At 35.3% G+C, this 26,586-nt stretch overlaps 1 protein-coding gene across 9 annotated transcripts in view; it reads right to left on the bottom strand.

The window, feature by feature from the left end:
• Positions 1-26,586, bottom strand: part of EVI5 (ecotropic viral integration site 5) — a 226,152-nt gene that overhangs the window by 102,694 nt on the left and 96,872 nt on the right. For 5 of the 9 annotated variants that reach the window (XM_040232310.1, XM_040232305.1, XM_040232312.1 and 2 more), the window contains exons 10-13: positions 22,948-23,008; positions 11,107-11,160; positions 9,232-9,264; positions 8,524-8,670 (exon numbers count right to left, since the gene is read on the bottom strand). In XM_040232310.1, the coding sequence (XP_040088244.1) occupies positions 8,524-8,670; positions 9,232-9,264; positions 11,107-11,160; positions 22,948-23,008 (295 nt within the window). The remainder of the gene's footprint in view (positions 1-8,523; positions 8,671-9,231; positions 9,265-11,106; positions 11,161-22,947; positions 23,009-26,586) is intronic. The other 4 variants (XM_040232306.1, XM_040232308.1, XM_040232309.1 and 1 more) reach the window with 2 other exon arrangements.

Here is a 26,586-nt window from a genome sequence, read left to right as displayed (position 1 = left end):
GATCTCCTTTAGGATGGACTGGTTGGATCTCCTTGCAGTCCAAGGGACTCTCAAGAGTCTCCTCCAACACCACAATTCAAAAGCATCAATTCTTCTGCGCTCAGCTTTCTTTATAGTCCAACTCTCACATCCATACATGACTACTGGAAAAACCACAGCCTTGACTAGGATAGTTTACTCTAAATGCTTGGTTTTATAAAATTACTAAATGGAAATAAATTTTATTTAGTACAGTAAATACTAATAAATTAACACAGATCATTGTGCAGCACAAGAAAATATAGCCATTATTTCGTGATAACTTTAAATGGAGTAAATATGTTATAGACCTGAAACTAATATTGTAAATCAACTACATATTTCAATTAAAAATTATAATAAAATAACATCATTTTTGAAAACCAGCAATATCACGTTCAAAGAGCTGGCATTAAATGGAACCAGTGACCTGTTAAAGACAATTACTCAATAACTGTGTACTGCACAAATGCTTTTTAAGGAATATCAATATTCAAAAATCTATTAAAATTATACAAAAAACTGCGACTCAAAAGTTTAATATATACCATTGTACCAACTGCATTAAAATAATTAAAAATGATATGAAACATCAAAACAAAAGCATATGAGTCTGGAATGATACAAAAGTATTCAAAGTACATAAAAGAGAGAGATTGAAGGGGAAAAAAAGAAAAAATTCTCTTTTGCAGAGAAACATTAGCTAACAGAGTAGGAAAAAATGGGAAAATATGGAAATCACCATCTTGGAAACCCAATCAGAGGATGCTAAAACCATTAGGTAATAGGTGAATGAGGATAAGATATTTACTTGGTACAAAAGTATTTCCCAATATATTAATTATTGCAAAGAAGAAACCATACCTTTACAAGGGAGAGGGTGTGTGGTAATCAAACTCAGCATGGCAAATGAACTCAGCATCACTAAATAGTGGGAACTTACATTATGGGATTCCTAATTTAAAGCAAAGTTCACAACATCATCTATAATCTAAATGTTAAAAATATTTAACTGAACCTAGTTTACAGAAAATATGATACCACAAAGAAGGAATCAGACAAAACCAAGCTATAAGACAAATTAGTTACATATGTAAAAAGCCAATGTTATCCCTAAATGGGCTATTATTTTTTCTGTCTTTAGTCAGTCTAGACAATTTTATCAACTTCATTGATGATTTAAAAGAACCAGGATTTGGTTTCATAGATTTTCTCTATTTTTGTTTTATACTGTTTTCAACTTCATTAATTTCTACTCTCTTTATACTTGTTCCTTCTACTTGCTTTAGGTTCACTTTTCTCAGACAAATCTAGTTTCTTAAGGTAGAAGAATAGATTGTTGGTTTGAGACTTATTTCCTTTCCTAATATAGCATTCGATACTATAAATTTTTCACTAGCCAATGCTTTAGGTGATCATTTTTTTTTAAATTTTACTTTGTTTTATAATACTGTATTGGTAGTCATTTTAAAGTAATTGACAGGTGATTTTAAAGCTTAATGGTGTTGAGGATCTTTTCAAATGTTTGTTGCCTATTGTATATTTCTTTGGAGAAAGGTCTATTCAAGTCTTCTGCCTGCTTAAAAAAATGTCTTATTGAAATACAATTGACATATAACATCATATTAACTACAGATATACAAAATCATGATTCGGTATTTGTATAAACTGTGAAAGGATCACCCCAATGTCTAAAATTCATCACCATAAGCAGTTACAATTTTTTTGCACTTTCAAAACTTATTCCCAGCAACTTTACAGTACTGTAATATAGTACTGTCAACTTTATAGTACTGTAACATAGTACTGTCAACTATAATCACCATGCTGTATATTACATTCCCATGACTTATTTATAACTGGAAATTTCTACCTTTTGATTCCCTTAACTACATTTCACTCATCCTCCCATCTCTTGAAACCACCAATCTGTTGCCTCTATCTATGAGCTTGGTGGACTTTTTGTTTTGGGGTTCACATATAAGTGAGCCATGTGATACGTGCCTTCACGGACATGTCACTTAGCATTATGCCTTCAACGTCCATCCATGTTGTTGCAAATAGCGAGGTTTCCTTGTTTCATGGCTGAATAATATGCTAGCATGTAGGGGTATATCATGTGTATTTATGTGTACCATTTTCCTCATCCATTCATCCATTGGTGGACATGCAGGTTGTTTCCATGTCTTGATTGATGCTGTATAATTCTCTGTTCATTTTAAAACTGAGTAAAATTTTCCTTTTGAAGTTCAGTTTACCTGTTTTTTGGTTGTAGTTGTTGCTCATCCTTTTGGTGACAAAGAATTCATATCTAAGAATCCACTGCTATATCTGAGCTCATGAAGGTTTTATCCTTATGTGTTTGTTTTTTTTTTTAATCCTTATGTGTTTTGAAAGCACAAAGATGGCTGATATCCATTTTGAGTAATTTTTTAATGTGGTGTATGATAGGAGTCCAACTTTATTTTTTTGCATGGGGGTATCCTGTTTTCCAAGAACCATTTATTAAAGAACCTATTCTTCCTTATCAATTGGTCTTGGTACCCTCTTATGAAAATCAATTGGCCATAGATGTATTGGCTTATTTCTGAACTCTCAATTTCTACTTCAGTGATCTATATGTCTATCTTCTTGCCAGTACCACATTGTTTTGATTATTCTAGCTTTGTAGTAGGTTTTCAAATTGGGAAATGTGAGTCTGCCAATTCTGTTCTTTTTCAAGATTGTTTTCCCTATTTAGAGCTCTTTGCAATTCCATGTGAACTGCAGGATAAGTTTTCCCATTTCTGTAAAAGACCGAAATGGTTGACATAATTAAATCTATAAGTCATATTAGGTAGCACTGACATCTTAATAATATGAATCTTCCAATACATGAACATGGGATCTTTCCATTTATTTATACCTTAATTTCTTTCATCAACAGATGACTGGATAAACAATGATTCATAGTCTTCAGTGCACAGTCTTTCATCTTCCTAGTTAAATTTACTCCTATGTACCATAATGAATTATCACTTAACATCTACCGCAGGATGACTATTTTTTTCTTTAAATAAAAAACAGTGAAGAAAAAAAGCAAAGCAAAGAACAAGAGTTGTTGAGGATGTAGAGGAATTAACTGGAGCCCTTGCACATTACTGGAGGGAATGTGAAATGAAGCAGCAGCTGGGGGAAATAGTCTGCTGAAACTACAAAAAGGGAAACATGGAATCACCATTTGGCACAGCAACTCTGCTTCTAGGTATATACTCAAAAGAATTAAGAGCAGGGACACAAACAGATATCTTTGTGTTAATGATCAATGATTACAGCAGTATTATTCATGACAGCCAAAAAGTAGAAACAACCAAAATGACCATAAACAGATGAGTGGGTGAAAAAATATATACACATACAATGGATATTATGCAGCCACAGTAAAAACTAAGGAAATTCTGATATTAATGCAATGCTACAACAAGGATGAGCCTTGAAAGCATTATGCTAAATGAAATAAGCCAGATACAAAAGGATGAATATTATGATTCTACTTATATGATACACTGGAGCTTACCAAGGGTGAAGAGGTGGAGGTGGAAAGGAGAGTTATTTTTTAATGGGCATGAGGTTTCTGTCTGAGATGATGACAAAGCTCTATAAATACAGTAGTTATTGTCGTACAACAGTAAAAGTGTATTTAGTGCCACTGAGCTGAGCACTTAAATGGTACATTTTATGTTGTGTCTATTTTACCACAATGAAAAAAATTTTCAAGAAGAAAAAAAGTGAGTGAATATGTTAAGTGAAAGAAGCCAGACACACAAGCCTCATACCTTACAATTCCATTTATATGAAATTCTAAAAAAGGAAAAACCACAGTGACAGAAAGCAGAAAGGCTGCTGGGAGTAAAAAAGTGAAGTGAAATGAAGTCGCTCAGTCATGTCCGACTCTTTGCGACCCCATGGACTACAGCCTACCAGGCTCCTCTGTCCATGGGATTCTCCAGGCAACAGTACTGGAGTGGACTGCCATTTCCTTCTCCAGGGGATCTTCCAGACCCAGGGATCGAATCGAGGTCTCCCGCATTGTAGACAGGCGCTTTACTGTCTGAGTCACCAGGGAAGTCCTGGGAGTGAAAAGGTGAAATGCAAAGGGACATGAAGGAAATCGTGGGGGTGATGGAAATGCTCTACATTTTGACTGTGAAGGTTATACAACTAATGTCAAAACACATCAAACCATATATTTTAACTTTAATTTGATGAATTCGATTGCATGTAACTTATACCTCAACAAAGTTCATTTAAAAAATTAAAGAGAAAGACTTGTCATGGTTTAGCCTTATACAATCATTTTAGAAAAGAAAAGAAACCCAATCCTTGAGTATCCAGTCACAAAGCTAGCAAAACAGGATTAGAATTCAGTTCCCTATATGAAATCCAAAGCTATGTATATCATATAAAATGACACTACTGGCAGTAGAGGGTGGTGGTGGTGGTTGATTATATTGGTAATTCAATATCCCCTGCTGGAATAAACTTGAAAACCTTAGAGAATTTTGAAGACTTCATGACATTATATTGGAAGGCTGTAATCAAGACATTTAGCAATGTCAGTTGGTCAGTTTCAAGGAGTGGTATTCTCAGTACTTTGCAAAGAAATTACTCCATTTGTCAAAATTCCAATAAGATTTTGTATCTTTGGATCTTAAACACATTCTGCCTCTGAAGCAATATCAAAAGAGACTAACTACTTTTCCATAAACTCACCTCGCAAATACTTAAAAATAACTATATCTATGATGATCTTTAAAACCTTCTTTAGTAGAATCCAAAAATATCCAGGGATTCCACATCTTCCTAAACTAGCCATAATATAGTCTATAAACACTGCATATGAGTTTTGGTATTCAAACTAGATACACCACCACTAAGTTTCTACAAGATACTTAGAATTGGATTACTATACTTCTAGAAGACTACACTTGGGATTTGGGGAGTATCATATTATTACTGGTAATTCCTGATTCTCAATCAATTTCAAGGTTTTTGTTACATAAAGCATCACTAAGATATATCTTTAAGATTTAAACTTCAAGACAAAACTACAGATTTATTTCTATGAGATAATCTTTTATTTAGTTTCTTATTCTGAACAGACTGTTTAAATATTTTGAAATCTTGACTCACCATTAGCATATTACCTACATCCCTAAAATATTTCATATATAAACTTTAAACATACCTTATATATGAAGATTTAAATAATATATATTTGAAGCACAGATTTAGGAGACAAAGCCCTCTTATATCTCTTCAACACGAATAGCCGTTTTGACACAGTCACTTGTAAAACCACGTGTTTACTAATTCCATCTATATTTTTCTACTTTGTCAAGAATGATATCATAAGAGAGACTACCAATAACTTCTAAAAATTTTTGTTTATTACAGAAATAAAGTTAGTTTGTTATGACATACAGAGTAAATTAGCATTGTTAATATAAGTTATTTTTCTATTTATTCACAAACCACATGCTTCAGGAATTTTTAATGAAGCATTATCAAGGTCACTGATCTTCTTTTGAGATATGCAGCCATTATTACTTAGCTGCAGTTGCCAGCCTCAAAGCCTTTAGTATCTCTTATTTTGTAAGATCCTTTTAAAAAAGTAATATTCCTGTGATCATCCTGGAAGTTACTGATTACCCAAGGATATACACTTTACTTTGAAACTGAAATTTTAACCAAGGCTCTGATATTTTCACCTATTTTTGTGCATTGCTGTTTTATACGTCTGCTTTACAGTTTATTTCAGTTTAAGAGAATGTATGCTTAGATGGTAAAAAAAAATTGCAGTAGCAATTTGCTTTTTACTTGCTGTATCATAGGCCCTCAATATGGGTCTGTGTTGGAGAAGTCTCTTGAGAGTCCCTTGGACTGCAAGGAGATCCAACCAGTGCATCCTAAAGGAGATCAGTCCTGGGTGTTCATTGGAGGGACTGATGTTGAAGCTGAAACTCCAATACTTTGGTCACCTGATGCGGAGAGCTGACTCATTTGAAAAGACCCTGAAGCTGGGAAAGATTGAGGGCAGGAGGAGAAGGGGACGACGGAGGATGAGATGGTTGGATGCCATCACTGACTCAATGGACATGGGTTTGGGTGGACTCCGGGAGTTGGTGATGGACAGGGAGGCCTGGCGTGCTGAGGTTCATGGGGTCACAAAGAGTTGGACACAACTGAGTGACTGAACTTCTCTGAACGGTCCCTGAATTAGAGTACAAATATTCTTTTTGTTACACTTGACTATTTTCAAAAGCTTCAGTTCATTCCGGCTGTTTTTGTCTGCTCACTTAGCTCTTTCATTATAAACCAGTATTTCTTTTATCTTTGATACAAGTCTATCCACAGGTCTTATTATTTGAAAAACTATGTAAAAAACTAATAATTCATAATTCTAATGTAGTTTATTAAGACTGTAGCTTATACTAAATGTAAACATAATATTTATCTTTCCCCATGACAAAATCAGATTACACTGATAACTCAGTTCAGCTTAACTCTCAGCTGCTGCTGCTGCTAATTCAATTCAGTCATGCCCAACTCTGTGTGACCCCATAGATGGCAGCCCACCAGGCTCTGCCATCCTTGGGATTCTCCAGGCAGGAACACTGGAGTGGGTTGCCATTTCCTTCTCCAATGCATGAAAGTGAAAAGTGAAAGTGAAGTCACTCAGTTGTGTCTGACTCTTCGGGACCCTGTGGACTGCAGCCTACCAGGCTCCTCTGTCCATGGGATTTTCCAGGCAAGAGTACTGGAGTGGGTTGCCACTGCCTTCTCTGCATGACCTCTCAATTCTGTTTTCCCTGTTTTTATACTTTGATATTACTGATATTTTATTCAAAGGCAAAATAAAACATCTGAGTTCCCATCTTTTTAGTACAGCTAGCCTTTCAGAGCCACAGGTTCTGCACTTGCAGATTCAACCAACCATGGGTTGAAAATATTCAAGAAAAAAAATTCCTGAAAGTGCCAAAAAGCAAAATTTAAATTTGTCATACAAAGGCAACTATTTACATAGTATTTATTGGGTTGGCCAAAGAGCTCATTCAGGTTTGTAAAATGGTACAGACAAACCTGAATGAACTTTTGGCCAACATAATAGATTGTACTAGGCATTATAAGTCACCTGGAGATGATTTAAAGTATATGAGAGGATGCATGCAGATTAAATGCCAATACGATGCCTTTTACAGAAGGGACTTGAGCACACAACAATTTGGTATCCTCAGGTGTCCTGGAACCAGTCTTCCACAGATAATAAGCAGTGAATATATTCTTTGACCACTCTTTTGGTAATCATATTCAATTAACATAATAAGAAAAAAAATCTATGTTTTTTTCAATTAACAATTTCTTCTTTTTGCTTTTAGTTTTCTGGTTTTCATGCTCAGAAGAGAATACCATTTCTTAATTTTTCTGAATAAAAATAACATCCAACTTTGAAGTCATTCTTTTTGCTTTACAGAGTTCTAAGTTTAACACTTTAACTCTCACTTTATAGAGTTCTAGGTTTAACACTTTTTCTTCCTATTCTTGTTACAATCCAATTCTTACTTGAAACCAGAAAGCTGAAATAAATAATATTTTCTTAAAGATAAACAGCTGGCTTTTCTTTTTAACTCTCATATAGTTGGGGTTTTTTTAACTTCCAAATTTTTGCTTAAGATCATACTGGTCTGAATTTGCCAATGGAAAGTAGTATCTAAGTTACAAAAGATACTTGAGGATAGTTCTATGATCAGTAGCAGTTTACTACTGTAAGTTATGAAGAAGGAAATGGCAACCCACTCCAGTACTCTTGCCTGGAAAATTTCATGGACTGAGGAGCCTGATAGGCTACAGTCCATGGGGTCACAAAGATAGTTAACATAATATTTTTAAAATTCATCTTTTTTTTCATTTTGACAATTTCTCTCTTCTGGAAAAAACTTAAGCATACAACTGAACCCATAATTTAATGTCTCAATGTATGAAGACTACAGTATTTCTAAGACATAAATCACCATATTATCAAAGATCTAAATGAGATATTTACATATTTTCTATATGCTAGGTAGTATCTTATGTACACAATTAACAAAAACTGGCAAAAGATTTACAAATTAATCTTTTAATTTGTAAAATGAAAAACTAGTTTTTATAAAACAGATATCTAAAACCTAAAAAACAGTTCTGACAAACACCACTTATTTGCTGTGACTTAAAACATAATGTAAGGAAACAAAATAATACCCATTTCTAACAAAACTGTGCAAACAGGAAAAAAAAAAGTTAGAACGAGGAGTCTTAGGCCACAATAAGACCCCTAAGTATTATAAAACTTAAAATTGATTAAGAATTCAATTACAGTAGAAAACAAAATTGTTAAAAAAACTACAGCACAGAAGTTGTGCTTAAAAAAAAAGTTTAAAGGAAGGGGATGAGGAAGGTGAGAAAAAACACTACTGGACTCCTTACCCATTGCTGCTGGTGCTGGAGCTTCCTGATGGTACTTTCAGCTTGCTCCAGTTTAGCACTGGCCTCATCACTCTGCTGTTTGATGGTGGCCAGCTCCCGTTTTATGAGGTAGTTTTCCTCAGCCTCCTGGGCTCTTGTCACTTGTCCCTTAGGACATAATTTTTGTGTGTGTAAAGCAATTTAGGATAGATTCAAGAAAGACTGCCTTTGTGAGGTTTAGTTACTTACTTTGACATGTTAAAAAAAAAAAAAATCACCTCAGAAAACAGAATAACCTAAGTAATCATTAGCCAGCAGCTTATTATTGCTCCAGCAAATTTTGGGAGACTCAATGAAAAATTCATCTGATAATCTTAAGAACAATTCCTCTTTCAGTCAATAAAAATTCAATTCATGCAATATTACTGTACATGCAGGACAAATGTTTTCAATAAATAGTGGTTAATTTTGCAGAATCCACTGATTGCCATTTTGAAATAAATACTTTAAAATAAGGTTAGCTCTATAACGTGCAAAAGATGGGCTTATTTTAATAAAAGTAACACATTGTTATCAAAAATTAAGTTTACACCCATAGATACCACCCAAAAATTATTTCCAGAAAAATGCATGTAAAATTGCATGCATTAAAATATGAATTTCTAGGTTTAGGACTTCCCTTAGATGTTAGAGAAAATGCTTTTAAAAAAAAAAACCAAAAAACTATACCTGTATCAATCTATCTGCCAAGGAAGCACTTTCCTACAAAAGGAAAAATTCAGATAGGAATATAAGAGACAGAAATAAAACAAAGGTGCTAAAATTAGGAATAAGAAGAAACAACACATACCCAAATTCCACCTACTTTTCATTGCAATTAAAATGGGCATTTGGATTTTAAAAGTTTTTTATTGTATGTATTTCCATTCTTAAAGAAAAATATATCAAAATAAAGATAAATGGGAGAACATCATGTACTTCTAGAAGAAACCAAACACAAATTCCAAGAGGGTTTTTTTCATAATTTGGGACAAACCAATATCTTTTTAAAGCATACTTAAGTATTTTTAGCATTACCCATATTGTCAAATCATTTATATGAAAGGGAGAAGGAATTTGAGTAAGCAATTCCACTTATAAAGTGTGACAGCAATTTGTGCAACAGCAACTTCCAAAGAAACAAAGCAAGGAAAATATGACAAATGATATTAATGAGCTCAACCATAATAAACTCTAGCAATAACAGAGTAAGTAAACATTGTGGTTATGGACTTTAATTGGTATCTAAGTATTTATAGGATTCTAAGTGCTAAAGAACACACCTAGGCCAAATAAGCCAGCAAAAAAGTATTTAATTTTCTGAAGCAAAATCCAAACTTAACACTTTCAAACAGCACCTTTATTATTCTCAAGGTTCGAGGAAATAAAAATACTTTCTCTGTGAAAATGTCTTACTCCAAAGATAAAAGACCACCTAGAAAGAGGTATAGTTTAATATAAACTGAATATTTAGTTTAAAATATATACATATAAAATAAAAATGACTTAAAGACAATTAAGAGCACAACCTTCTGCAGTTACCAAAAAAGAAGAATTATCTTCAAAGCAACTCTAATAAGATGAAGGCATTATATCCTTAATATAATGTACCTGCAAGTATTTTACAACAAAAATACATATGTAATAAAGTCCTGTCTTTGTGCTATGCTATTTAATATGAAACCATCAATACTTCCAAACAAAAGAAAAAATGCAAATAATCTGTATCTTCATTCATTTTGTTTCTAAATACTGACCAATCAATTTTCAGGGAAGATTTTATTTGGTAATATCATGAGGAGTATTTTTTAAACAACTAATTCGTATCTTTGGTAAAAAACAAAAACAAAAAACAAAAAACACACCAAGGGTTTGTGAATTAGGACATCTTTAATAAAACAAGTGTCTTAGACTATGCTTTTATTACTCAATATATTCTTACCAACACGAGGAAAAAGACTACAAAAGAAGTTATATCAAAAGCATAATAAGAAAAAAAACACAAAATTGCAATATCTACCTATTATTTTATATGAAATAGAGAGGAAGAGGTAACAAGTGTTATCAAAATAATTCTAAGACCCAAAAGTTTAGGCACAATTCCTGAATTGAAAATCAACAAACTACATGATGAGTTTTTATGTAAGAAATTAGTCAGTCATTTTCACTAAATTTAAAGCAAGCCTAGGCCTTTAAGAAATTCCTGCCACATTTAATATATGTCTGGACAGTCCGGGGAACATTTGAAAGTCATCTTTAAAATACTATACAGAATAGATTCTCAATTAGGTTACCCCTGAAGAACACACTTTTTAGAGATTATATAATGAGAACAAATAATATTAATATGTTACTCTATTAATAACCTTAGTTTGAAACTTTAACTTGAGAGTTCAAGGACTAGTAATGATCAATTTTTATTGACAAGTTATTTAGTTAAGCTATGCAAGCTAAGCAGTCAGTACCACAATTTTGGAGACATGTGCTAGATTTTTGAGCCTTTATTTAAAATAGAAAAGTTATTGTGAATTCAACAAATGTTTAAAGAAGTAGCAATTTACTTACTTTTTCTAATGTTTCAATGCGTTGTTTTAAAAGTCTATTTTCTGTTCGTAACCTCTGCAGAAAAAAAACAAAGGTTTGTTTGCAAACATTCCTGAGAAGGAAAAATGACACCTAAATCATAGTTCATAAAATGTACTACCTTTAATAAACTGGAAAAGAGTCTAAGAAATGGCTGCATTATCATCTGTGAAATTCTTAAAGGCTCAGAGTAAGAAATGCATGGAAAAAGAAATGACCATATTTATCGTTCTGCCTATGTTTGAATTTTAAATATAAGCTAGAGTACATACAGAAATAATCTTTCTTTTCTGTACCCAGCAAAAAGACTCATAATCAGTATTTACTTTTTTTTTTTTTTGGCCTCACCTTGCAGCTTCAGGATCTTAGTTCCTCGACAAGGGACTGAACCCAGGTCCTCAGCACTGAAAGCACAGAGTCCTAACCACTGGCCTGCCAGGTAATTCCCAGTATTTTCTTGTATGTCTTAACATCCCCATTAGATAGAAAAGATTCTAACTCATTTATCTCCTACAAAGACAACATAAATAATAGTCAACTGTCTACTATTAAATAAATAAGAAACCTGAAAAATGTATATTAATAGGATAATATCAAATTGTCAGTTTAAAACTAGATCAGCTTCCAATTATGAAGTGCTGTACATGCAAACTTGCAAATTTCTACTCTGAAAATATAATGAGTTGTTTTCATCAAATGAATTATTTATGATGAGTTGCATCAAACTTAATTACTAGCATTTTCCTACAGATAAAAGTAAAACCTGATTTAAAAAAAAACTCTGCATCTAATTATTCAATGCCCAACTCTCAGAACTCTGTCAAATTACTGCTATTAAGTATTAAATCTAACATCCTATAAATTGGTGCAGTCACTATGGAAAACAATATGGAGGTTCTCAAAAAATTAAAACTTGAGTTGCCATTTGATCCTGCAATCCCACTCCTGGGCATACATATCAAGCGTGTGTGCTCAGTTGTTCAGCTATGTCCAATTCTTTGTGACCCCATGGTCTGTAGCCCGCCACATTTCTTTGTCCATGGCATTTTCCAGGCAAGAATACTGAAGTGGTTTACCATTTGCTATCCAGAGGATCTTCCCAACCCAGGAATCGAACCCACATCTCTTGCATCTCCTGCACTGGCGGGTGGATTCTCTATCACTGCACCACCTGGGAATCCCCATATATACCAAGACAAAACTGTAATTCAAAAAGATATATGCACCACTATGTTCACAGCAGCAGTATTTACAATAGCCAAGACATGGAAACAACCTAGATCTTCACCAATAGATGAATGGATAAAGAAGACATAATATACATACACAATGGAATATTACTCAGTAGGCATAAAAAGAATGACAAAATGCCACTTGCAACAACAAGGATGGTCATACTATGCGAAGTAAGGCAGAATGAGCAACACAAATACCATATGGTATCACTTATAAGTGGAATCTAAAATACGACACTAATGAACATATCCATGAAACAAAAACAGACACACAGACATAGAGAACAGACTTGTGGTTGCTAAGGGGGAGACTGAGGATGGGGAAGGGATGGACTGGGAGTTTGGGACTAGCAGATGCAAACTACTATATACAGGATGGATAAACAACAAGGTCCTTCTGTATAGCAGAGAGGATGGTAGTTAATATCCCGTGACAATGCAACAGAAAATAATATGATAAAGAATATATATATGCATGTAACTGAATCACTTTGCCATACAGCAAAAATTAACACACCATTGTAAGTCAGATATACAAAAAAAATCACTCTACATTAAAAAAAATCATCTCCTTTTTGTATAGTCTACCAATATAAGTCATCCCTTCATTCTACCATCACTGTAATTTCAAACTCCCTCTTACCTTTCTGTACCAATTTGCTCTAGAGTGCAATCTAACTTTCTTTCAACCCTACTTTTCTCTAACTTCCTGCTAAAAATGTCTTCCTCAGAAAATTGTTCTATGATTCAATCCGTTATTTTGTCAGTAAGGACTAAAATGGCACCCCACTCTAGTATTCTTGCCTGGGAAACCCCACGGGCAGCCTATGGTCCATGGGGCCACAAAGAGTAGGACACAACTGAGCGACTGAGCACAGAACATATAAAATCTCACAAGAAAACAAAAGACTATGAATTACTGTTCTCTTATGAGGTAGACCATAAAGTGGAATATATCTTAGAGTTATTACAAAGAACTTTGAAAATTAAATTTTCTTGCTCTATTCACTAGAATATATTCAGGTGATATGAATCGATATTACCTAATATGTGATCTCAGACTACAAAATAGTTGAAAGAGAATAAAATACTTCTTGGCTACTCATAGTACACATAGTAAAATGGTCTACACAAATAAACAACTATTAAATGCTGCTAAAGTCTGGAAAGCTAAAGAAATAAACAGTCTCAGTATCTTCTCAACATATTTCTTGAAAAAAAAGTAGCATTTTGTTTATTCTAAAAGACTTAGGAAGTAGAGCTCAACCAGACAAGAGAATAGTTAATATTACACTTGAAATGATTAAAAAATAATAAAATTTAAAACTAAAAACACTCACTTTGATTTCCCTTCCCACACCATTTAAATTTTCTGAAAATTTGCTATAAATCCTAAATTCATTTTCCCCTACACAAATATGTTCCCCTATAGCAGCTATACAAATATCACTTTTTATCATCAATAAATTATCAATTCCTCATTTGTGTGATATCCACTTCCTGAGGAGATGGAAAATATATAATAGTCTTTTTGAGTTATTAAAGACTGTTTCAGGGTTACCTTGACAGTATTTTAGTAAATACAGCTTTTAAAGGTTTCCCCAGTGGCTCAGTGGTAAAGAATCTGACTGCTAAGAAGGAGACATGGGTTCAATCCCTGGGTCGGGAAGACCCCTTGCAGAAGGAAATGGCAATCCACTTCACTACTCTTGCCTGGAGAACTCCATGGACAGAGGTCTGGTGGGCTACAATCCATGGGGTCGCAAAAGAGTCAAACATGATTTAACTACTAAATAACAACAATGGAAATACAAGGTACCACAAAACTTTATATACACAGATGGAAAGTATATGCATTATTTTTTAATGATGAAAACAACCTAAATACCCCAAATCAAGGAATATTAGTTTCAAACAACTTACTCTATTCTTTCCAGCTTACTTATTTTATGAAATAACCCAAATACAATAATAATGTGTTTAGTTGGGATAAGCCATTGATCCTACCAAGTTTTCACTGTCTCTCATTCCCTAATATCCTTTCTTCCCAAAGTTCAATTTCCAATCACTGCAGACTCTCCCCTGCTTTTATTTCCCCTATCCCTTCTCTCCTTTAGTAGTCAGCATACTTACCTGGGAAACCACCACTCTGGATGAAAACACACTAACAATTCTGAGTCTCACACAGTAAATACAATCGAAGAAAAATAAGATCATGAAGTTTATTTGAATTAATAATCACTAAATTCAGTTGGACTCAATGCATCCTAGCAATAATAATGTGTCCTTAGTCCACTCTTTCTCCTACCCTCTTAGATCACTATTTCATACTTTCCTCTCTTCAAAAGCAACTCTTCTCACCCTACTGTCACTATCAGATGATAATCTTGTTTCTGAGTTCCTGAAAAAAGTAAAACAATCAAAATAGAACTTCACTACATCCCACAACCACATCTGACACCTTACTACTTTTTTTGCCCATATATTTTACATTTTCTCTTCTTTTTGTGGACTAATTATCTACATAGTATCTTACGATTATACACTGGAAGTGACTAAATAGATTCAAGGGATTAGATCTGATAGACAGAGTGCCTGAAGAACTATGGACAGAGGTTCATGGCATTGTACAGGGACAGGGATTAAGACCATCCCCAAGAAAAAGAAAGGCAAAATGGTTGTCTGAGGAGGCCTTACAAGTAGCCGTAAAAAGAAGAGAGGTAAAAGGTAAAGGAGAAAAGAAAAGATATACATACTTGAATGCAGAGTTCCAAAGAATAGCAAGGAGAGATAAGAAAGCCTTCCTCAGCGATCAATGCAAAGAAATAGAGGAAAACAATAGAATGGGAAAGACTAGAGATCTCTTCAAGAAAATCAGAGATACCAAGGGAACATTTCATGCAAAATGGGCATAATAAAGGACAGAAACAGCATGGACCTAACAGAAGCAGAAAATATGAAGAAGAAGTGGCAAAAATACACAGAAGAACTGTACAAAAAATATCTTCACAACCCAGATAATCACGATGGTGTGATCACTCACCGAGAGCCAGACATCCTGGAATGTGAAGTCAAGTGGGTGATGGGAAGCATCACTACGAACAAAGCTAGTGGAGGTGATGGAATTCTAGTTGAGCTATTTCAAATCCTAAAAGATGATGCTGTGAAAATGCTGCACTCAATATGCCAGCAAAATTGGAAAACTCAGCAGTGGGCACAGGACTGGAAAAGGTCAGCTTTCATTCCAATCTCAAAGAAAGGCAATGCCAAAGAATGCTCAAACTACCACACAACTGCACTCATCTCATGTACTAGCAAAATAATGCTCAAAATTCTCCAAGCCAGGCTTCAACAGTATGTGAACCGTGAACTTCCAGATGTTCAAGCTGGATTTAGAAAAGGCAGAGGAACCACAGAACAAATTGCCAAGATCTGTTGGATCCCTGAAAAAGCAAGAGAACTCCAGAAAAACATCTACTTGCTTTATTGAACATGCCACTAAGCCTTTGACTGCGTAGATCACAACAAACTGTGGGAGATTCTTCAAGAGATTGGAATATCAGACCACCTGACCTGCCTCCTGAGAAATCTGTATGCAGGTCAAGAAGCAACAGTTAGAACCATACATGGAACAACAGACTGGTTCCAAATTGGGAAAGGAGTGCGTCAAGGCTGTATACTGTCACCCTGTTTATTTAACTTACATGTAGAGTACATCATGCAAAATGCCAGGCTGGATGAAGCACAGGCTGGAATCAAGACCTCCAGGAGAAATATCAATAACCTCAATATGCATATGACACCACCCTTAGGGCAGAAAGTGAAGAACTAAGGAGCCTCTTTATGAAAGTGAAAGAGGAGAGTGAAAAAAGTTGGCTTAAAACTCAACATTCAGAAAACTAAGATCATGGCATCTGGTCCCATCACTTCATGGCAAACAGATGAGGAAGCAATGTAAATGGTGACAGACTTTATTTTGGGGGCTCCAAAATCACTGTAGATGGTGACTGCAGCCATGAAATTAAAAGATGCTTGCTCCTTGGAAGAAAAGCTATGACCAACCTAGATAGCATGTTAGAAAGCAGAGACATTACTTTGCCAACAAAGATCCATCTAGTCAAAGCTATGGTTTTTGCAGTAGTCATGTATGGATCAGAGAAGGCAATGGCACCCTACTCCAGTGCTCTTGCCTGGAAAATCCCATGGATGGAGGAGCCTGGTAGGCTGCAGACCATGGGGTTGCACAGAGTCGGACATAACTGAAGCGACAGCAGCAGCAGCATGTATGGATGTGAGAGTTGGACTATAAAGAAAGCTGAGTGCCAAAGAATTGATGCTTTTGAACTGTGGTTTTGGAGAAGACTCTTGAGAGTCCCTTGGACTGCAAGGAAATCCAACCAGTCCATCCTAAAAGAGATCAATCTTGAGTATTCACTGGAAGGCCTGATGCTGAATCTGAAACTCCAATACTTTGGCCACCTGATGCAAAGAACTGACTCATTGGAAAAGACCCTGATGCTGGGAAAGATTGAAGGCAGGAGGAGAAGGGTAAGACAGAGGATGAGATGGTTGGATGGCATCACCAACTCAATGGACATGAGTTTGAGCAGGCTCCAGGAGTTGGTGATGGACAGGGAAGCCTGGTGTGCTACAGTCCATGGGGTCGCAAAGAGTTAGACACAACTAAGCGACTGAACTGAACTGGTCTATACAGCAGACCAGGAGTCTTCCACCTCGGGCCTAAACCTCATAATCCTGCTCATTCCAGCAATTATCCTGACAATCATACATCATGAATGTTTCCTATTTAATTATTCCATCTTAACAAAAAAGGAAGGAAAAACAAATTTAAAATCTCTTCAAAATCACTACCCTAAGCATCCTGTTCCATTTCTTTCTTCCTTATAGCAAATTTCCTGAAAAATACCTATACTCTCTAACTCCATTTTTTTCTAGTTCATTCTAGTCAAGCTTTAGTTTCCAAAACTTTTACTAATCTATTTCCATGTTGATAAACTCAATCATTATCTTGTCATCCTCATCGCACAAAATCTTTCTTTAGCATTTGACACAGTAAACGACTCTCGGTGAAACAATTTTTTTTTTTGTCTCTCCACTTCTAGGTGTTACATTTCCTTGTGCTTTACTGATTAGTTCTTGGTCTTCCCAGCTTTTAAATGTTGACATGCTCTCAGGCTTAATTCTTGAAGTCTTCTATCTACATCCATTCCCCAGTTAATCTCATCTACTCTCATGGCTTTTAATACTAATATAATCGTGTCAATAGCTGTCAGATTTGTATTTCCAGCCTGTGCTCTCGTAACTCCAACTTTGAATATTTTAAGGAGCTACCTGAACAGCTCCTAGGTATCTCATACTTAATAGAGCCAAAACTGGAGCTCTTGATATTCCTTCTGGATACAGCCACTGGGAACTGCATTTTCCTAATTGCTCAGGACAAAGTCCTTGCTTCTTGTCCCTCTGACACCTCCACATCAGTTATACCATCCAATCATTAACACCTCAGTCCAAGCCACCACCTCCTCTTGCCTGCATTACTTTAACAGCTTTCTACTTATTTCTCTTGATTCTGTGCCTACCCTCTGCAATATACTCTCAACACAGCAACTAGAAGACCTACTGAAAACTTAAGTCATACCTTGTCATTCTCTACTGAAAACTCTTGACGGCTCACCAGAGGAAAAGCTAAAGTCTTCATATATGTTCAGCAACTCTCTATATTATTTGTAACGTGCAGCATCTTATGTCTTATTCCTTCCTTCATTTTCATGCCATCCTATCACTACTCCTCATCAGCACTCTCCTGACCAGACTCAGCTCTCCTTATATATCTAGCTCCCTCACTTCCTTCAGGTCTTTATTCAAAGGAAAGTGGTCAATTACTCTAAATTTTTAATCCAAACACCATCAGTTTATTTGCCCTTCCTTAAGATTTTTCCCCCTCTGTTTTACACTTAGCACCATCTAAAATACTGTACATTTTACCTATTGGATATTTTCCACACTAGAATACAAGCATCACGAGGGAAGGAATTGGTCTGTTTCATAAACACATCTCTAATGCCTAGAACAGTGTTTGGGCATGCAGCAGGCACTGTAGATATCCGTTAAATGAATGATTTCTTCAATAAATTATGCTCTTATTTCCCCACTGGATTTTATTCAGTAGCTATTCATTTTTTAATGAAAAGCTTGTAAAGCCACAGAAAAACTGGCATACAAGTCCTTTTTAGATAACAATACATTAAAGTTTCTCTTGGCAAGTAGCACAATGTATACACTTAAGAACATGTATGAATCTAACACTAACCCAAATCAGAGTTCTAACCCTTGACAATCTTCTATCAATATGTCCTTGTGTGCTTAGTCACTCAGTCATGTCCCACTCTTTGAGACCCCATGGACTGTAGCCCTCCAGGCTCCTGTGTTCATGGGTTTCTCCAGGCAAGAACACTGGAGAGGGTTGCCATTTCCTTCTCCAGGCAATCGTTCCAACCCAGGGATTGAACTCAGGTTTCCTGCATTGCATGTGGCTTCTTTACCATCTAAGCCACCAGGGAAGCCCTCTATCAATATAACCACTAGCATATTAATTTGAGCTTCCTGAACCTTGATTTCTTCACAGAAAGATGAACAATCGCTTCAGAAGGTTACCAAAGATAATAAGTGTTGAATAAATGTGCAAATACTAGTACTTTATATTGATTGTTTAATATAACTCCTGAATGACTTAAATAACACTTGTCATGTCTGTATTATTTATGTCAGGCAGTGAAAACAGATGTTTTATATATGTATAAAAATATATTTTATATATATGCTCTAGTTTTCAGCATATCTGGAATATCTCATAATTTTTGAAGTAAAAAATATCCAAATCTGACTAATAACCAGTCAGAATTTCTAACTCCTCTCCACAGGACTTAAATCTCTATGCCCCAAAGCACAAATTTAAACATAAATTTATATGTCTATCTTAAATAGAGCAGGGGATAAAGGCTCTTCTTTTTTAAAGATATGTGGTTTACCCCTAAATAAGCTAGAATTTTAGTATTTCTTACCTCCTCCCCCTCAGGTAGAACATCGAGAGATTGGAAGAAGATACTGACAAAGGTGTTTCTATTAACAAAAAATTTCACACAGTAAAATGTAACATTCACCGTATGAAATCGTTATTAACAAAATCTTCCTATAACACTTTCAGAGAAAGAATGGAAAATACTTGAAAGTCACTTTCTTGATCAAGAAGCTGACAGATGGAATTCTTAGCATAAGTTATTGACCTGAAGGTCAAACCTTAAACACATGTCACAACATCAAAGAATGATCTTTTACTTCTATATCAAAATATCATCACAACTTCTTTATCCATCCATCTGCTGACAGACCTCAAAGCTGCTTCCATGTCCTGGCTATTGTAAATAGTGCTGGATGAACACTGGGGTACACGGGTGCTTATGAATTATGGTTTTCTCAGTATATGCCTAGATGTGGGTAATACTGTGGTTTTATTCCTAGTTTTTTAAGGACCCTCTATGCTGTCCACAGTGGCTATATCAATTTACATTCCCATCAATGGTGCAAGAGGGTTTCCTTTACTCCACATCCTCTTCAGCATTTACTGTTCGCAAATTTTTTGATGATGGCACTTCTGACCAGTGTGGGATGATACCTCATTGTAGTTTTTATTTGCATTTCTCTAATAACGAGCCATGTTGAGCATCTTTTCATGTGTTTGTTGGGCCATTTATATGTTTTCTTTGAAAAAATGTCTGTTTAGGTCTGCAGCCTATTTTTTGACTGGATTTTTTTCCTTTTCAAATATTGGGCTGCAACGAGTTGCTTGTGTATTTTGGAGATTAACATTTACAATAGCCAGGATATGGAAGCAACCTATGGGTCCACTGGCAGATGAATGAATAAAAAAAGTTGTGGTACATATACACAATGGAATATTACTCGGCCATAAAAAGGAACAAATTTGAGTCAGCTGAACTGATGTGGATGAACCTAGAGCCTTTTATACAGAGTGAAGTCAGAAAGAGAAAAACAAATATCGTATATTAACACATATATATGGCATCTAGAAAGATGGTACTGATGAACCTATTTGCAGGGCAACAATGGTGACACAGACAGAGAACAGACTTGTGGACAGTGGGGGAAGGAGAGAGTGGGGCAAGTTCAAAGAGTGGCACTGAAACACATACATTACATTGTGTAAAACAGAGAGCTAGTGGGAAGCTGCTGTATTAACATGAGGGAGCTCAACCAAGAGCTCTATAACAACTTAGAGGGATAGATGGGTGGGCGGAGCCTCACCAGGGAGGAAACATATGGTTGCTTATGGCTGATTCATGTTGCTGTACAGCAGAAATCAATACAACCTTGTAAAACAATTATCCTCCAATTTAAAATAAACAACAAAAAAATACAATATCTACAAACTGCAATAAAATGGGGGGGGAAATCACATAATTATGATCATACTATTTGTGAAAAGAACAATATAAAATTATCTCCCAAAGGCTTTTAAGAACCAAAGCAAGAAAGTACTAGTTTAACACAATTAATTCCCTTGTAAAAGGGACTTATGGGAGGGGAAGGGAATGTGGATAAGGAATGGCTCCAAGAATACATGGCTAATTAACTGTAAATAACGTGGTCTTCTGATTATGACTGAGAATAATTGCCAGATCCAACTTAAAAATCAGACATGTGCAAACAAAGTTTAAAGTACAGTTACACAAAAATTGTTTTGGCTTTGCCCTTTAAGGGGTAGGAGGAATGAGGAACGGAAAGAAAATGGTACAAGAATAAAAAAGAACTAAGTAGAAACAAGATTTTATAAAAGGAACTATCTTTTAAATCAGCATACTTTATTTACCCAATGCATTCCACTAACTTTTTAAATGCTTTTTCGCCAGATTCTTCCCTATAAACAACTTTATAAGCCATCTGTTTTTGCCTAAAACATGTCTGAAAGTATTTTGTGAGGTATGTCAACTCTTACTTTTACCCAAAAATAAAAATTTGAAAAAAACTGCAAATATAGGCTAAAGTCTGCTAGATCTTTTTGAAAAGGTCTTTTGATATTCCTACATATGTGACTTAATCTTAGAAAAAAAACTTCAAGAGCAAGGATTGTTCATAGAACTGAGGTTTGTTTTTTTTTTTTTTGCAACAACAAAGCATGATGAAATGAACAGGATGGTTTCCCCATCCTCAGATTCTTGATTTGCAGTTCCAAATAACCCATGGTCTCGCCCCAGTCATCAGGATGGCGTACTTTTTACTTTCAGTAGGTTGAAGTGGAGGGTATGATTTAATATTACTCTTACTCATGGAACCTAAAAGAAAAGCAAATAGTAGAGCAGCAGTTGGATGACAGACCTTTTTAAAAAAAAAAAAAAATCCACAGGGGTATTTTCTTTCTCTCTCTGAAAAATTTAGAAGTATCTATTTCCAACAGGTAGTAAGTAGGTGATAGAAATGGAAATGAAAGAGAGACAGAGTTGATGAGAGAAGAAATTGTGTTCCAGGAGGCTTTTGAGCAGGATTATGGTAAGAAAGAGTAGCAATTTAGCAGAGCTCATTCCCTAGTAAAAAGGGCCTGCCTGTAGGATGTGAGTAATGAAGTCTTATTTTGTAGCAAGGCTGAATTAATACATGGCTAGTGAAACTGTAAATAAGATGGTCATCAAATGTCTTGTTAGGTCCAAGTTAAAAATCAGACACATTCAAACATACAGTTGTGTCTTCTTTTGTTTTTTAAAGTGGAGTCATTTAATAAATTTGTTTTTTCTTTTTCTTTTGCAGGAGTTAGGGAGAAAATAAAAGGTAAGAAATTGGATCAGCCAGTCACTGAGTTCCTTCACTAACTCACATTTCTATTCATTATCCCCATCTTGAAATATCAGCATAAGAGCCAATTTAATTTTCCTTAACACACAGCTTACACAATGCTAAAGGATCCAAAACAATTTCTAGCCTACAGGGAAACAAACAATTTATAAGATGCACATATGAATTTACATGCCCTTCAGATTGAAAACCTACCTGTTTCTCTGAACACTAATTAAAATATAACCTTTACTTAGAGATTGGAAGATTGAATTAGTCAAAGCTTTTTGCTTCTCTAAAGCAGCCAAAATTATTTCTAATGCAATAATCTCCTCTATTTGGTCTCCCTTATACTATACTGCTTTTAGTCTCAGCATGTTATAGATTATCTTCTCTGTAACTTTTTAAAACATGCTTAAATGGAATGATAATTATTCTTCCCCCAAAGAAGTATTTTCTCCTGATGACCTGCCAATAAATCCAGAAAAAGGAAAAGTTGCTTTCTTCCATATTAGAATGAAAACCACTTCAGTCACATTATTTTTCGAAATGTCTGTTTTTAACTATAACCTAGTGGGATGGTAAATTTATCAATAAATAAATACAAACACCATCATTAAATCTACAATATATCAACATATGTCACATTACCTAACATATTTTGCCAAATAACTGACTTCAATCAAGTTATGTTCAGTACTTTTAAAAGTTCTAAGATACTTACTTTAATTTCAACTTGTTCTTCCATTTCTTTAGTTTTTATTGTAGTATATTCCTTTTCAAGCCTAAGAAAGAGGGGGAAAAAGAAAGTTAAAGGTATGCTTTCATACCAATTTAGTTACAGAAATTATAAAATTTAAAGCCATATATTAACACAAAATACAATTTTGCTATGTTCCCCTTAACTTATGATTTGCAATATTTGAAATCAGAAAAATCATCTCAATAGTTGTATGCGTTTTCACACACAAAAAATTACTTCAAAAACAAACAAACAAAAAAGAGGCTTCCTTGGTGGTCCCGTGCCTACGATTCTAGGCTCCCATTGCAGGGGGCCGGGGTGCAATCCCTGGTCAGGGGACTAGATCCCATGTCCCACAGCTAAGTTCAATTGCTGCAACTAAAAAAGTCCCACATACCACAACTAAAGATCCTGCATGCCTCAACAAAGATCAACAATCCCACATGTTACAACTAAGACCTGGTACAGCCAAATAAATAATAAGATACATATTTAAAAATAATGATAAAAATAAGAACCACAGAAAAGTAAACTTTAAAAAGCAAAATGCTGTAAATATAAAGCACAAAACATAGAACTGAGCTTATAGATTCTATTCAGCCCTTTACTTACAAAAGAACCACCTATCCTTCCCCCTCAAATTGGAATACACTGATAAAATTCAACTGGATCTTAACTAAGCTTGACTAAGAAATCTGTAAGGGGAAAAAAGGAACAACTGCTCCTACCAAAAAAATTCCAGTTAATAAACATGGAAAGAATGAGGCAAATATAAAAATCACCATTAGAGCTCCACAATAAATAACTGCCATCGGCAAGAAAAATGGATGCTAAAATCAGTGGGTAGAAGTTTAAACGCAATCTCAGAGTATCTCTCCCAAAATACTTAGTAATTACAAAGGAAAAAAACAGAAAATTTATAGTATAGGATCTTAGCAGACAACATCTGAGCCAAATGATGAAGATTAACATCACTAGTAATGCATATGAACATCACACACTCCGTGTTAAGATGTACTGAGAAAGGCACCTCACCTCTGTGGTATACTACCCAGTACACATATCCTCAGTCTAATCAAGAGAAATCATTAAACCCCAACTGAAGGACATTCTAAATAAATTACATTTGATCAGCTCGATCAGAAGTGTCAAGGTTAGAAAACCTAAGAAAAGAGTAAGAAATTGTCACAGACTGTAAGACAGTAAGAAATGAGAAACAAATGTAAGGTACTATATTTGCAACTTTACTATTAAAGCATAAAATTATCTTAAAAAATTACTGGCCATCCAAAAATTAGTACTACCAAGTTTCTTTTTTTAAATCTTGTTCTCAATCAAAAATGTTAATCACAAGTTTAACCCTCCAAATAATAACCAAGCTCCACATAACTTATAGCTGCTTTCAAAAATCAAGTTCTCCCTCAAGAGACAAGAACCTATTATTTACTATGTTTAATCTCACTTTCACTTTCTTTTACTTTCAATCTCACTTAGCTCACAGAACACTTTTGTATTGTGGTAAAATACATATAACAAATTTTACCATCTTCACTATTTTTAAATGTTCGACTCAGTGGTCTCTCCCAGTGGCGCTAGTGGTAATTCGCCTGCTAATGCAGGAGATACAAGAGATGGGGGGGTCAATCCCTAGGTCAGGAAGATCCCCTGGAATAGGAAATAGCAACCCATTTCAGTATTCTTGCCTGGAGAAACCCATGTACAGAGGAGCCTGGCGAGCTACAGTCCATGCGATCTCAAAGTCAGACACTACTGAGTGCATGCATTCGCACACACACACACACAGAGAAGGTTGGGAAGCTGTCGCCACCACCATGTCCATAGCTTTTTTCATCTTAAAAAATGAAACTCTATACCTGTGAAAGAATAACATTCCACTGTCCCCTCTCACCAGGTCTTGACAACAACCGTTTTATGCTCTATGTATGTGAGTCTGACAACACTAAAGATCTCACAGAAATGGAAATATACAGTATTTGTCCTGTCGTGACTGGTTTATTTCACTCAGTATCATGTCTCCATAGTTTACCCATATTATGCCGTATACTGAGCATCATTTTATGTGCCTACTGACCACTTATATCTCTTTGGAGAAATGTCCATTCAAATCCACTGTCCATTTTTAAATTCAGCTGTTTGGCTTTGGCTGTGGAGTTTTAAGAGTTCTGTATATAGATATTAATATATCTATATATTAATATATAGATAAGAGTAAATAGATAATATATAGGTAACGGTTCTCTATATAGATATTAACCTTTGATCAGATATGTGATTTGTAATTGTTTTCTCCCATTCTGTGGATTGTCTTTTCTGTTAAGCATCTTTCTTAGAATACACAAAAATTTTTGAATGTATTTTATTTTTAAATTTTAAGAGTCTCTAATGGATAGACCTAACAGAAGCAGAAGATATTAAGAAGAGGTGGCAAGAATACACAGAAGAACTATACAAAAAAGATCTTCATGACCAAGATAATCATGATGGTGTGATCATTCACCTAGAGCCAGACATCCTGGAATGTGAAGTCAAGTGGGCCTTAGAAAGCATCACTATGAACAAAGCTAGTGGAGGTGATGGAATTCCAGTTAAGCTATTTCAAATCCTGAAAGATGATGCTGTGAAAGTGCTGCACTCAATATGCCAGCACATTTGGAAAACTCAGCAGTGGCCACAGGACTGGAAAAGGTCAGTTTTCATTCCAATCCCTAAGAAATGCAATGCCAAAGGATGCTCAAACTACCTCACAATTGCACTCATCTCACATGCTAGTAAAGTAATGCTCAAAATTCTCCAAGCCAGACTTTAGCAATACGCGAACCGTGAACTTCCAGATATTCAAGCTGGTTTTAGAAAAGGCAGAGGAACCAGAGATCAAATTGCCAACATCTGCTGGATCATTGAAAAAGCAAGAGAGTTCCAGAAAAATATCTATTTCTGCTTTATAGACTATGCCAAAGCCTTTGACTGTGTGGATCACAACGAACTGTGGAAAATTCTGAAAGAGATGGGAATACAAGACCACCTGACCTGCCTCTCGAGAAACCCATATGCAGGTCAGGAAGCAACAGTTAGAACTGGACATGGAACAACAGACTGGTTCCAAATAGGAAAAGGAGTACGTCAAGGCTGTATACTGTCACCCTGCTTATTTAACTTATATGCAGAGTACATCATGAGAAACGCTGGGCTGGAAGAAGCACAGTTGGAATCAAGATTGCCAGGAGAAATATCAATAACCTCAGATATGAGGATGACACCACCCTTATGGCAGAAAGTGAAGAGGAACTAAAAAGCCTCTTGATGAAAGTGAAAGTGGAGAGTGAAAAAGTTGGCTTAAAGCTCAACATTCAGAAAACAAAGATCATGGCATCCGGTCCCATCACTTCATGGCAAATAGATGGGGAAACAGTGGAAACAGTGTCAGACTTTATTTTGGGGGGCTCCAAAATCACTGCAGATGGTGACTGCAGCCATGAAATTAAAAGACACTTACTCCTTGGAAGAAAAGTTATTGCCAACCTAGATAGCATATTCAAAAGTGTAGACATTACTTTGCCAACAAAGGTCTGTCTAGTCAAGGCTATGGTTTTTCCAGTGGTC

Source organism: Oryx dammah, unplaced genomic scaffold, assembly GCF_014754425.2.
Source record: "Oryx dammah isolate SB20612 unplaced genomic scaffold, SCBI_Odam_1.1 HiC_scaffold_28, whole genome shotgun sequence".
Lineage (NCBI taxonomy): Eukaryota > Metazoa > Chordata > Mammalia > Artiodactyla > Bovidae > Oryx > Oryx dammah.
The sequence above is the reverse complement of the archived record's forward strand: the minus strand, read 5'-3'. Positions and strand labels throughout refer to the sequence as shown.